Raw genomic sequence first — 14,134 nt, forward strand, 5'->3', positions numbered from 1 at the left:
CGGTGCTCAATAGCCAGTTTCAGGACTGTGTTATCAATTTTAAGTTCAAAGTTACCATCGTTTAACCACAAAACTTTCATTTATTTGTTCATTGTTGTCTTTCATTCATCAAATAACTTATTGTGTCTCCTAATTGCCAGGAACTGTGCTAGGTGGTAGGGATAAAAAGATAACTAAGCCAAAAATGTTATGATTATTATAATTATTGGTAAAAACAAAGAAAGTTTTAGTGCAGACTGAGTGAAATCTGTCAGAAGATACATGGCACGAGCCACCTGCCCCTGACCTCATCCATCTCTCTTGGTTGCAGAGTGAGGAAGGACCAGAGAATTATACTCACTGAGAGTCAAAGAACCTGGGGTCTAGTCCCAGCTCTGCCACTTGCTACCTTGTGACCTTGGTGAGTCATATCACCTTCTCTAGCTCAGTTTTCTTGTTTGTAAAGTGAGTCCTCCCTATGTCACAGTGCACTTATCAATGTGACAGTGCTTCTGAATTCTAAAGCTCTATAAAGTTTTTATTTACATGGTCTACCAGAACTTCATTATAAAGAATCCTTTGCGTTAGAGAGACTAGAGACTTCTGTGGGTCTCCAGGGTTGATATATACCCTCCCAGTGCGCCTCCTGGGCGTCTTCCAAATTGGAAATTTAGAACTTTCTTAAAAATCCTCCTTGCCTTGCTTTGGGGACATTTCTAGTCCTGCTTTTGGATGCAGACCAGGCTCACAGGGAGGTAAAACCTCTTCATTTTATGCTATTCTACAGTTAGTTAAATTCATTGTATTCTCCCTCATGGGGAGAAGACATTTGAGGGTAAGATTTATTTGAGAGTATGAAGCTGAGATTAGCACATGCATGAGCTGGCACCCCTTTGGATGCCGAAGCCCTGAGGGAGGTGCACGGCCACTTCTGCTCAACCCTGCACCAACCTGCACAGCGCCCGGCTGAGCTCACAGGATGTGCTCAATAAATACTTGTGGCATAAATGAATAAATCAATGGTAGTTGTTTGGGTTTCAATATAAATGTATCCTGGACCTGAAATATTGCCAGATGGGCTGACAGGGTACAGGCTGGTGATGCATCTCCAAGGCTATAAAAACGCAGCCATTTCTGGAGTCGCAGGCTGACATTTCAGAAGATGATTATATGCACAATTTAACCACATGGCTGTTCGTGCCCTCCAAGTGCCATCGCTTCAACAACTGTTTCCATGATGGCTTTTTTGTTTACTCCTTTTCTTTTAAGTCAAGCACAATCCTCCCCCCCCCCCCCCCCGCTAGCTTCTCACACTTCTAGCTGAACGTGATTTATTCATATGAAATTAGGCTCCATTTTTATAAAACCCAGGTTACTGCAAATGATGCTTGAGGTTTCACAGCAAATATGAATTCCTGATTGGCTGCTGTAAAGCCTCTCTGCTTGCTCTGCAGAGCTCCTGTCTGTGAGACAGATGGAGGAAGTCCACTGGGATGATAAACGCCAAGTCCTCGCAATGTCCTCGCACCCGTCTTGCCCCGGATTTCAAGACTGACCTCCAGCTTCTCTGCAAACGCACAGTTGCTCGGCTTGATAAATCACAGGGATCCTTTTTTTTTTTATCACAGTTATCTACTATTTACTACTTAGGAAGGGAAGTTAATCACATCCAGAGGCACTTCCCATGCTGCACACACATCCTTCCTTCTCTGGCACTCTGCATGTTTTCCGCATTCTGGGCGCAGCTCTCCCCCATGCAGCACCTGTGCCTTTGTCAGGAGCCTTGGGGCCCACTGGGCCTTGCTCCTGCGGTCTCTCTCCAACCTACCCAACAATAACCCATAAGAGGAAAAGGCATTGTGAGGCATAGTGTCCCTTTGTAAACTGAGCTTTTTCTTGCAGTTGGCTTGTTTACCATACTAAAAAATTTGCCCTTTCTTCCTCCCTGGTCTCCTGTTTTTTATTTTTGTTTGTCCCCCCCCCCCCCATTATTTGGGCTGATACTCAATGGCATAAAATAGACGAAACACTCTACATGATGGTAGAAAATAATGAAAAACAAAACGGTCATCCTACCTACAAGACCCTTCCTGTCACTGTGGGTGGCACTGAGTGAACTGGGCTGAAGGTTAGAGTCACCTTGTCACTGTGACCCCATGGTGACCTGTGGACTCTCAAGCTCTTTTGGCTGCAACATAAATTAATCCCTTCGTTTAGGAAAACCCAAGGAATGCCAAAGGTTTTTTTGGGGTTGACCACAGATGATTTTTAAACTTAAGTAATGAAATACATCACAGTTTTAATTTATCAAGGTTGTATGTCAATTATCATGGACTCACTAAACTTAAAAGCATCCAGTCTTCACCACTGTCAGACACTGGATTTCTCCTAGAATGCTTATTTAAACCAGGCAATGGGAGAAGTGAAAAGACAGACAAGATTGGTCTTCAGACACCTCACTAGGATGAGCTTCCTATGGTCTTTAGAAAGGAAAGGAAAATGCCACTTTGCCTTATAACTAGTCTTATTATGTCTGGTCTCAAAACCTTGGAGGCAGGCTTCCTTCTGGGAGGCAGAGAACAGTAGCCTTCCTACACTGTAAACTCACCCCCCCACAATCCACGTCAACTGAATCCTATTTCATCATCAAGTTTCACATCTTGAAACAGAACAGCTCTAACTCCTCTATCAGATGTCCTTGTGTCCACTGGGTACTCCAGGCAGTCAGATGGCTACATGGCGATGAGATGGGCCTGGAGCTGAGCATGCTAGCAGGGCGCTGAGACAGGGAGCCTGACTGGAGCCAATCTGGGCTGTTCTGTTCAACTCCAGAGCTGAACAGAATTCAGGAAGCACTGGTTAAGATATAAAAAGTGTTCTACCTTTCTAGAATAAAAATGAAAGTGTTGCCTATGGAATCTTATATCAAGATGATTAACAGGCTGAAAAGTAACAGTTTAGAAACCAGAATATTTTGTGTAAATGATGTATACTTGATGAATACTAGGTATAGGTAGCCAGTATTGGTATTAGATCTCCCCCCTTGGGAAGGTCAGAACCTGGGGCAAATTTCTCTCAGTTTCATCCCTACCTTGATGTGGCTCATCTCACAGATAGAATAGTAGGCAAGCCACGCAGAGCTTTGACCAGGAGTCACAGTGATCATCTTGAATAAACTGGTATTTCCAGTTTATTCAACAGATTAAGTAAGGTGATAGAAAATGAATTCTGTTCCTAGATAAGTGTTAGCATATACTAAGAAACTAGAAAATAAGAATCCAATTAATTCAGCAGGCATTTTAAGTCCATATTTTGAAGGAGATATTTAAATCATAGCTCTCATTCAGGTAAAGGACTTGTGTCGCCCTGAGCCAGTGGAAAACAACAGGGAAAGCACAGAAAGCTGTTTCACACAACTGCACTGTGAGACTAGCACACAGAATTGACTCATTACTTCGAAATGGGTCACAATCCTCCAATTTTGAACAGGAAAAGTAAAATTTAAGGGGGGAAACACTTGAGCACATTTGAAGATAGAAAAATCCATAAGAAGAGTAATGAAAATAGGAGCCTCTGTTTCTGTTCTAGGGAATGGGCTGTATTTTTCTCACAGTATTCTGCACTTTGTAGTCATACCACCAACCGGGGCTATGATGCTAACTTACTAGTTGATCAGCTTCTGGGCTTGACCAGGGAGGAGTTGGAGAGAATATCAGAACAAAGTTAAAGGGAAGAGCGTTGCTCATCATGGAGGTCCACGCACAGTTTCGATTCTGGACAGTGTCATGTATCTTTTGGAAAGAAGCCTCAGAACCTATCAGTTCTAGCTTCTGATTGCTGATTGTATTTTGCAACTGGGTCTTCAAAGGGAGTTCACACTTCCCTAAAATAGGTTTTGAATCATTCTACTAGAGGTCATAATGATATTTTGCATCTATATATGTAGCTTTATTGAAATATAATTTATACACCGTAAAGTTCACTCATTTAAAGTATGCAATTCAATGATTTTTAGCATATTGACAAGGTGGTGAAACCATTACCATAACCTAATTTTCTAACATTTACAATATCACAAAAAGAAACCTTGCAAGCTCTGGCAATGAGGTAATACTGTAACGGAGGGCATTCTCTTGCATTGTATTGAAGGAATCACTTATTTAAAAAGCCAAAGGGAAAAAAAGGAATTAATGTAGATCTTAATTGTTTTGATCAGAGTCTTTCCTCCTTCTTCCTACAGACTCAGAAGCACTGCAGTCACCGGCTTTTGTGAGATTCCCAGAAGGTCACACGGCAGCCACTCTCAAAGCACACAAGCTTGTGTGGTCGTCACAGGGCAGGCTTCCCATTGGGATAAATATACTTGGGTTTAGCCTGCCACCAGAGAGAGTGCTGTTCACCCATGCACACAGACAGTCTGCCCAAGTGACTGGTTTCACTTTGGTGAAGCTGAACTGAGCTCATTCAAACAGTCAATTATTGTTCATTCCACAAAAAAAGACCTGGGATGGAAGGGAAGGTGGTTACAGCGTGCTAGGTCACACTGAGGTGCCTACCAGCCAGCCAGAGGGACATCACCAGCTGTTTCTAACACTGTAAGAATCTCAATTGTGGAAACTAGGATTTCATCCTTACCACCTGAGAATTCTTTAACACACACACACACACACACACACACACACACACACACACACACACACCATAGCAAGTGAAAAAAAAAGCCAACCAGAACAATAGAGGGCCTGATTTGTTCTAGAAAGTAACTATACATCCATGTTCAACTACTTTAAAAAATTTTCATTGATAGAGAGAGAGAAACATCTATTTGTTGTTCCATTTATTTATGTACTCATTGGTTGCTTCTTGTATGACTGGGAGTCAAACTCCAACCTCGCCATGTGGGGTGACACTCTATCCATTTAGCACCCGACCAGAGCCTGTTAAACTATTTTTATATAGCAAAGCCACATGTGAAATAACGTTTGAGTGTGTTAGCCGATTAGGTTTATACACCTCATTCAATAATACAAGTCAGGAAAAAACAGCTGAAGTATGGAGAAAAAAGCTAGGTACTCAGGACCATGAATTGGGTGACATGCATATTTCAAGACAGAATCTCATCAAAAGACAGACAGCTTTTGGGGAAATGATATGGAAAAAGTCTGAAGAAAACATCTCAAAATAAATGAAGTACTTATTATTGAAAAATGAGCTTAGATCTCAACCAATTCCAAAGTTCGGAATTTACTACGCCATTCAGGCCTTTTTCTCCAGTTCCTGGTCTTTTGTTTTACGGAACAACAAGGGACTCTCCACACTTTCTGTGAAATATATCAAGTAGTTTTTTGCAGTAATAAACTCCACACGGGCATGATAAATCCAAGCATGCAAAAACATTTAACATCCCAGTTCCCAGATACTTGGGGGACAAAATCCGATTATGAATTATATTCCACAATAAATAGGGCTCAATGTTTCATAAAGCAATTTATAGTTCATAGAAATGACAAAATGTACCTGTCAGACAGAGCGTGGAGAGCAGTTCTTTGGGTTGCCTGCTGGAAGAAAAGGCAGAGATGTTTATTTAATATTCTGACTTTTAAATTATGTGCTCAATCAACACTTAAAAAAAAACCTGTGTCACACACAATTTTGCCATGTGGCCAACTATTCAAGTCCTTGCCACACAGTAAGAGTTCTGTCATGTAATGAGATGAACATCCCCAAGAGTTAACTGAAACCCATGCAGTACCCATCTGCCACCAGGGGGCGTGCCTGGTGGTCTGGTGAGGCTGGACAGTCTCAGGAGACACTCCCCAACCCCCAAGTCAGAGCTATTTCCTCTGTACTCCCTAAAATCACTTTACCATTGATTACTTAGTCTACTTTCCTGTAAGGAAAAAGATGTTTTGGTTCCTTTTATAGAATCTCTTTCAATGAGTCGTAATTTTTGATCCAATTTTCAGATTTATTAAAAAAGTAATAAATCTATAGATTGGAACACTGAATGGGAATGTGATATTATGAGGTTATTGATTTTTTTAAAGAAAATTATTTTGTGGCAATTTTTGAAGATGTCTTTAGAGATTCACGTTGAAATATTTATGGATACAATTATATGATTTTAGAATATGCCTTAAAATAATATATATGGAGGGAAGGGAGGGGGGTGGGAACATTACTGAAACAATGTCGTGGTACTGATAACTGCTAAAACTTGGCGACGAGCATGTTGGAAATTATTAATCTAGGCACTTTTTATGTGTTTGAAATTTTCTATGAAGCAAAAAAAAAAAAAAAAGAGAAAAAAGGCCTCCATTTCTCCACTGTTTTCCCCAGGCTGGCAGAGCGCAGAGGCTGGGGGGACCGAGGGCACGGACTGTGCTGCGTCTCAGCAGTCAATACCTGGGGTCAGGGCGTGGCCTGCGAGACTGAGCCTACAAAGGGTGCCCCAAGAAATAAGCGACACGGCCCGCTATACAGGTCAAGTGTGCTGTTTACCTGGGACACCAAACTGTTTCCCATGCTCTTTCTTACTACATTGGGATAGCAGACAAAACAGAAAGAATCTTCAGTTTAGAAAAACATGATCCAGTAGAACCATGATCCCTATTACAGAAATGAAGTCGACCCTTGATGATAAATGCATGTCTTGGATCAGTCAGTTCAACACTTGCTGAATTCCAACCACATGGAGAACACTGCTGTGAGCCAAGAGGGATAGAAGCAAAAGCAGAAGAAGTCACTATCTTGGAGAAGCTCAATTCCTAGGTAGGAAGTCAGAATGGAAGTCCAGGGATGACTGCAAGATCCTTATGAATTAACAGGTAAGCACAGAATTGAAGGCAGATGCAGATATGAGTTATAAGTAATGGTGGTGGACCATCAGCAACTCAGTCAGTGCCTGGGACTGTCAGTAGGTGCTCAGTAAGTGTCTAATGAATTCATGTTAAATGAAACAATCAATTAGAGAACCCTTCCCACTAACATTTGAGCAAAACTTTAAAGACAAGGAGAAATGTGTTCAGGGGAAAAGAGGCATTGGTGGTGCTGGACTACGGGCCTGTCCAGGCCTCGCGCAGTGGCTCTCAACTGCATAGCCCTTTCCCAAGTCCAGGCTGCCTGGAATTGAGCCTGGTGTTTCTGTGTGTTCGCAGTGAGGGGTATCCCTGTTGGCAATTAATGTCTGGGGCCAGGGATGTTAAAGCCTTTCAAAGACTGAAAGGTCCCTTGTACAAGAGGAATGCGTCCCCTTAAAATGGCAAGTGTTTCTGTGGAGAAACAGTAGCAAAGAATGAAGAAAATCTGACAGAAGTGACACAGGGAACATTGGCTTCTGGGCCTGGCAAAAAGGCCTGAAACTAAATTAATAACAGGAACTTCGATAATTTCCACAAAAGACATAAGCACACTGACTTAGGAAAAAACAAAATCTGTTGAACTGGGCACTTAAAAAAGTCTTCCATTCTGGGAGAGGTTTCACCACTCATGTATGTGATGGGCCTCAAGTCTCGGCTTCCAAACTGCTCTTTCTGCCCTACATAGGATAGCGTGGGAGTCAGTCAGGCAAGGTCCAGCCACTGTGACAATCTATGGGCTTCCTGCCCCTCCTTTCCCCCTGGATTTTAGTGAATTAAGGCCCAAATGCCCTGGCGTTCCAGTGCCACAGTTAGTTCAAGAGGGGAAAGAGTATCTGCAGAGCCACCACACAAGGAGGACACTTGAGAGAGTAGAATGGGGCGGGGGGAAGGGAGCCTAAGGAAGACTTGGAGACCAGGCTCCCATCCCACATCTCAGAGGGGGGTGCTGCCTTTTCCCCCTCACTCTTTTGTCTTGCTTTCCTGTGGGACCAGCCCAAGGGCATTCACAAAAGCACCTAGCAGTGAAGGGCAGCCTTCGCTGTTCCCAGGCTTGCGTTTTAAAGGGTTCTCTGATCACTTAGCAAGATGGCCTTCATCTTTGCCAGCTATACTTGCAAATAACGTAACTCTCTACCCCTGACTCTGTTAGGCTAAACGGACAAAAAATATTTAGAACTCCCCAAAGGAGAAATGGCACGCATTGTGATTTCAGTCTCTTAATATCATCTCAGCAGAAGGCACTGGAGACAGACTCTTCCCGGAATAACAAAAATCGTAAGAGATGTGACAAAAAGCTCAACAGAAGTCTCCAACATGGCATCTGAATATCCCTCCAGCCAGGGCTGTCAATATTTTAAAAGTCTATGGACTTCTTTCTCTCTTGCCCCCAAAGACTTCCTGCTGACTTTTGTGATAAGGAAACGCAGTGCTTGTTGATATGCAGCTTATAAGAACATTATTGGAAAAGCAAAAGCAAAAGCAAAAACAAACAAGAAACTCAGCTGCTAGACCATGCCTGGCGTGGTGCATCCCAGGGGGTGGTACCGCTGAGGACAGCTGCACAGGGCTGCTCTTGGCCTAGTCCTCTAATATAAGCCAAGTCGGAAGCCTGGAGCAGGGGCTGCTTTCCTTTAGCAGATGGACATGATGCTGGGACCAGAAGGTCCTTTTGGGCATACATATCGGGCATCCCACCAGTCACTAACGACTTTCCGTGATGATCAGGCTTCCATCTGTCCACATGACATATGTCTCTGCACTTAACACCGTGGTACTTGCACCATCAGCGCCCTGCACCATCCTTTTAGTGCCTGTATTTTGATTGAGGTTATTTAATTTGCAGTTATTTGTAAAAACTTTGCAGAGGGAGGCTCATTATCTATCAATAAAGGAGAGGAGAATATGTTAAAGTTTTAAATAATACCTTAAAAATAGCTTCATGGCATTAACTTAAAATTGGAAATCATATACCAAAGCAAAGAATGCCAAATTTTTTTCATTGCTCTTCTTTTAAATATACTTTGGCTTTTGGACACTATTTTCTTTTACTGTTGAAAAATAGTGAAATAAACAAACTTTGAAATTAAATAGTAGAGAAAAAAAATTACTTAGCTGACTCATAATTGAAGCCTGAAAAATGACTCACAGTAAACTAGATGAATTGCTCAATCTTCTTGCAAGAGTTGTACGTTACAGCAACCATATTTCTCTTCCTAAATCATCATCTCCGCTAGTAAGTTTCCTCTCCTCCAGTTCTCAGCAAAATAGGTTGAGAGGGTTAAGAGAATGCTTCATTGATCTTCCCTGAGTTCATTACTCATTCACAAGTGACTCTGAAGCATAAGTCTACGAAACAAAGTGAGTTTCTTGCTAGAAATAATCACTTTCTAGGTTCTCTTCAAGAGATGGCATCTTTTCTTTGTCTTTATTATTGCCAGCTTGGCGCTTGGGAACATAATCAGTAGAAATTCAGGTTTCAATGTATTCTAAATAAATTACTAGTCACAATCTATTATTGAAGGGAAATCAAAGAAGAAATTAAGTATCCTTATTGTAATTGAGTCAAGCGTAGAGCAAGTCTATGGATACTGGGTGGGGAGGAGAGCAGAAGGAAGAGGCTGAAATTCAGAGGGGTGCTAGGATGATCCAGTTTCCCTCTCTTGATAGAAACAGAACTAACATGTGGACAGCTCTGTAATTCGATCTAGGTACCTATGATTGGCAGGCAATAGGCTTGACTTGGGTGCCAATCAAAATAAACAAAACCCTCAGGGTATTTTACTTAGGGCCTAGAGATAAGTCAGACATAAAAAGTCAAATATATATAAACAGTCTAGATTCCAAGGGCTATGGCTGAAGAGCAGAGTGAAACAGAGTATGAAGGGGACCTCACTCGGAGTGAGTGGGAGAAGGTCCACTAACTAGAGGAATGGCTAAGCTGATGCCTGAAGGATAAAGAATTGTTGAATCAGAGAAATGAAAATGAGTGGGGAACAGCTTGAGGCAGGCATAGACCCTTGCCCAGCTGAAGAACTACAAGAAGGTCATTATGAGAGAACTCAGTGAGTGGTGGGGACAGTGGCAGATCCCAAGAGCCTTGGAGGTCAAGTTAAGGATTTTGGATACTCTCCACAGGGCAATAAGAAGTCACTGAATGATTTACATTAAGGGAAGTTGGGTAAAGGATTTTTGGGACCTGCTTACACATTCTTTGCATCTTCTGATGAGTCTATAATTAAAAAAAAAAAAGAGTAGGGAGTGAGGCGATATGATTTACATTTTTCAAATTTCTCTGGCTTCTGTGTGATGGATGGATTTGGGTGGGAAGGTTGTTGCATTAATCCAGGTAAGAGAAGTCATAGTAGCCGTGGAGATGGAGAGCATTTGTATTACATTTTGGAGGCAGAATTGTTGCAAGTGGCAATTGATTGGATGTGGCAGGCCAGGGTTGTGGCAGGAATGAGTCCCAGGTTCCAGCCTGAGCCCCTCGTATGGATGAAGAGCCACTGACTGGGACAGGCAAGATGGGTGCAGGAGCAGGGGCAAAGGTAGAGTTTGATTTTGGGTGTGTGAAGTTCAAGTTGCTTTTAGGATGTTCAAGTAGAGATGTTGAGCAAATATTTGGATACGTGTGACTGCAGCTGTTACAAATGCCAATGAAGCATTAAACATCGATATATTGTTGGCAAATAACAGTTATAAAAAGGAGATATACTGCTTAATATTCTGGACTACATTTTCTATCATTCTAAGAGAATGGATTAGGGTTCAGCTGGTTAGAGCACATTTTGGTCCATTCCACATGTGTGTAAACTCATCTTAGTTACTCATAGTATCAGGCTCACTATTCTGACAATGTAGGTGGCATTGCTACAGCAGTGATTTTAATCATTCTGTTCCACCTGTTAGAAGACCATATCCACATTCAACTACTTGAACAAATGCCATTACAGCTAGTTTTAGGCCATTTGTATTTTGCTGTTACTTAAGCATGCTGTGAAATTTAAGGTTGAATCCGATATCTTTGTAAAAATTCTGTCTGGTAAGAACTGACTTTTTTTATGTTTATTTTATTGATTTTAGAGAGAGGAAGGAAGAGAGAGAGAGGAACATTGATCTGCTCCTGTATGTGCCTTGACTGGGGATCGAACGGGTAACCTCTGCACTTTGGGACCCTGCTCTAACCAACCGAGCTCTCTGCCAGGGCAGGACTTTCTTTTTCCCCTGCCATTCTCCTTAAGTTGAGACTTGTATTTATTTTTTTCACCATTGGATTTCCTTTTCCATCTATGAACACATTCTGTTTCATTAATTTTTATGCTGCTCTTTTCACTTGAGTCCTAGTTGGTGAGTCCTTTAACTTTTTATGTTGTAATCTCCCCCTTTGTGTTCTTCAACCCAGTTAGTGATATCTGTAAGACAAAGAAAAGAGTTTTGTTCCCTGTTTTTTTCTTCTATAATAATAAGTTCTTTGCATTTTCAGATTCCTAGAAATGCTGTTCAGGAAGCATTTTGTTCAGCAGACTTTGACCTCATTTTGTTCTCTCCAGCTTGAGTCAGGAATGACAATATAATTTATCATCCAAATGAGAACAATTTTGAGTGAAAGGGGATGCTAACCAGATGGGGGTTAGGGACAACAGGCGAGAACTGTGCTTTTCTGAGCATACTGGGCTATATGGTTGCTCTAATAAAAAAGACTTTGCAAATAATAATATCATGACGAGGAGGTAAATTTTAGGGGCTGCGGAGCTTGTCAAGAAGGCAAAGAACTTCTGTCATTTCCGGTGATTTCCAGCTGCTCCTCTCTCTACTTAGATTGTGCCTGTCAGTGTTCCATGACCATGCACGCTTTGGTAACCTTCTTCTCTCTGAGCACTTCCCCTAGAACCTGGGAGAGCATTGGCTTCTCTTCTTTCCTGAAAAGTGAGCCACGTGCTTCATGAGAATAAGTCTTGGCTCCTCAAGTTCCTGGAACATCACCGAAACCCTCCTTCCCCACCCCCCACCAGAAAGTGCTTCCTCAGGGTTTACAACACTTGTAGTGAGGAACTAACTACCTGTGAATCAACGCATAGGATGTGAGGAGGTAACTTCTGTAGATGACAAATTACAACTATTTGCTGTGGCTCTAATCTAGGAGGTTAGTTAAAATACATTTTTTCTTCACTATATATTCTTTCTCTACTTTACTTTCTCTAAAACTAGGGCACACTTTGGCTTTGGAGAAAGTTTGACTAGTTGTTTTTTGTTTTTTGTTTTTTTTACACTGGATTTCTTAGAATAGTTTAATCTACTGGAGATTCAATAAAGACAATAACACATTTACTGAGTACCTTCTACATCCTGTGAAAATGCTGGTAGGGTTGACAATACTGGATAAAGTTTGCTTGGATAACATTGTCTCATAATCTGTGTCCTGTTACCAACTGACTGATTTGGGGGCCTTGTTTAAAGTCAAACGGTCAGTAATAGACCTAATTTTACAATTCAGATCTTCTGAGAGGGTTTAAGGAAGCATTTTTAGGATGTCTTACCCCCCAGAGATACACTATGAATAATCTGTGATATCTGCCTCTGCTTCCAGGCCTTGGGAGTTTTCAATACCACAGAAAGAAACTTAGGGGCAGCTGCTAGGAATTAGAAAGAAAGGAAAGGTGTGGTGACAATTCGAGCACAATCCATGGGGCTGTCTGTCATCAGACTCCTCCCAGAGGGGCTAGGGCCCCACTGAGAGTCTGGGAGATATTGAGCATCCCAGATGATGAGCCACACTGACAACCACAAGGGGAGCATTATGGGTCAGCAGGTCCCAGGGGATTTGTGCAGGAGGTTTCAGGAAGGGAGGCTTGTGTGGGAGTTAGGTCAGTGTGAAGTGGGAGAGTGATGGCAGAAAAACCCAGGGCCTCGTGTGAGGCTCTTAGTGTTCCCCACAGTGTGTGTGTGTGTGTGTGTGTGTGTGTGTGTGTGTGTGTGTGTGTGTGTGTGGTGTAGAAGGAAGCTGGATGATATCCAGCCCCAGGCTAGGTCATGGGGAGCAATTCGCATTTCATGAGATATGGCATCATTGCCCCACTGGAAGTAGGTGCTTCTAGCTTGGTACCTGGACACTTATCCCATAAAGGGCCAGCCTTCAGGAGGCGAGATACCAGCTCCTTGAGGACAGGAAGTGGGTACCAGGTACATCATTGAACAACCCTTGGTACAAGATCTAAAGAACAGCACAGGGCACACAAATACTTGAAAAAAAATATGTCACCAGATGACCACGCCCAATATTGCCTCTCCTGAACCTCTGGCAGGTGACAAAATACACTTTCTCCATCCATCCATCCATCCATCCATCCATCTAATTTGACCTCATTCCAAAGAAGTTTTTTGCATTAGAGGATGAGAACTCAAAACTGGCAACTGGGCTTTAGTAGTTAACATAGATATCAAAGATCATTCAAGCTTCTATTAATACAATTACAAACCAAGCAATCAAGCAACCTTTTTTTTTTTAATTGTTTGTTTAAAGGAATGAACGAGGTAGTGTTTTGCTTTTAAACAGCCATCATCCTTTGGTTATCAATTATCCTTTCAGGTAAAAGGATCTGACAAATCTTTGCTGAACTATTATTTTGTTAAAAACCAAAACAGCACTCTTTATAAAACTGCTTTCCTTATAAAAAATTAATTTTTAACTAGTGTTTGTCAGTAAAAGCATCTATCAAGGTAACTAAAAAGAACTCCTTGTGCTCCCTGATGGACAGGTAGTGTTACCAGCCTCCAACCTTCTGTTCCAAACATAAATATTTTGTCCTCCTAAGGGACAACCTCACAAAATAACCTCCAATCATTATGAGCTTAGTTCTCTTGTTGTCTATGTTCTCAGAATGTTTTGCTTGCTTTGAGAGGTGACAGTTATGCAAGTAACAATATATAACATCTAGCTAAAGCGCTTTAGATTTCGAACTTCATCTTTGTTGTATGCATGTGAGACATAGAGGTATAAGTTTAAAATCTAGGTCTCCAATTTTTACATAATTTTCACTTGGCCAAGTGATACGTGTTCACTGCAGAAAAAAGAATTAGTACATATAACAAGCAAAAACCAAAAAACAACAAACCAAAACAAAAGACTATCTCCACCTTGTCATAGTTACCATTAGCTATTTGGTGTGCTATCCCTGCTTTACACGTAAAATAAATAAATCAGGGCTGCCCTGGGGCCAGTCTGAATATGGCCCTGCATCTGGAGGACATGACAGTGCGGGGAGAGCCCTGAACAAGGAAGCAGATGTCAAAGATCC

At 41.8% G+C, this 14,134-nt stretch overlaps 1 protein-coding gene across 7 annotated transcripts in view; it reads right to left on the reverse strand.

Moving 5' to 3' along the window:
- Positions 1-14,134, reverse strand: part of AFF3 (ALF transcription elongation factor 3) — a 729,890-nt gene that overhangs the window by 117,456 nt on the left and 598,300 nt on the right. For 5 of the 7 annotated variants that reach the window (XM_066377559.1, XM_066377558.1, XM_066377556.1 and 2 more), the window contains one exon: positions 5,497-5,537. In XM_066377559.1, the coding sequence (XP_066233656.1) occupies positions 5,497-5,537 (41 nt within the window). The remainder of the gene's footprint in view (positions 1-5,496; positions 5,538-14,134) is intronic. The other 2 variants (XM_066377560.1, XM_066377555.1) reach the window with 1 other exon arrangement.

This window comes from Saccopteryx leptura, chromosome 3, assembly GCF_036850995.1.
Source record: "Saccopteryx leptura isolate mSacLep1 chromosome 3, mSacLep1_pri_phased_curated, whole genome shotgun sequence".
NCBI classification, from domain to species: Eukaryota; Metazoa; Chordata; class Mammalia; order Chiroptera; family Emballonuridae; genus Saccopteryx; species Saccopteryx leptura.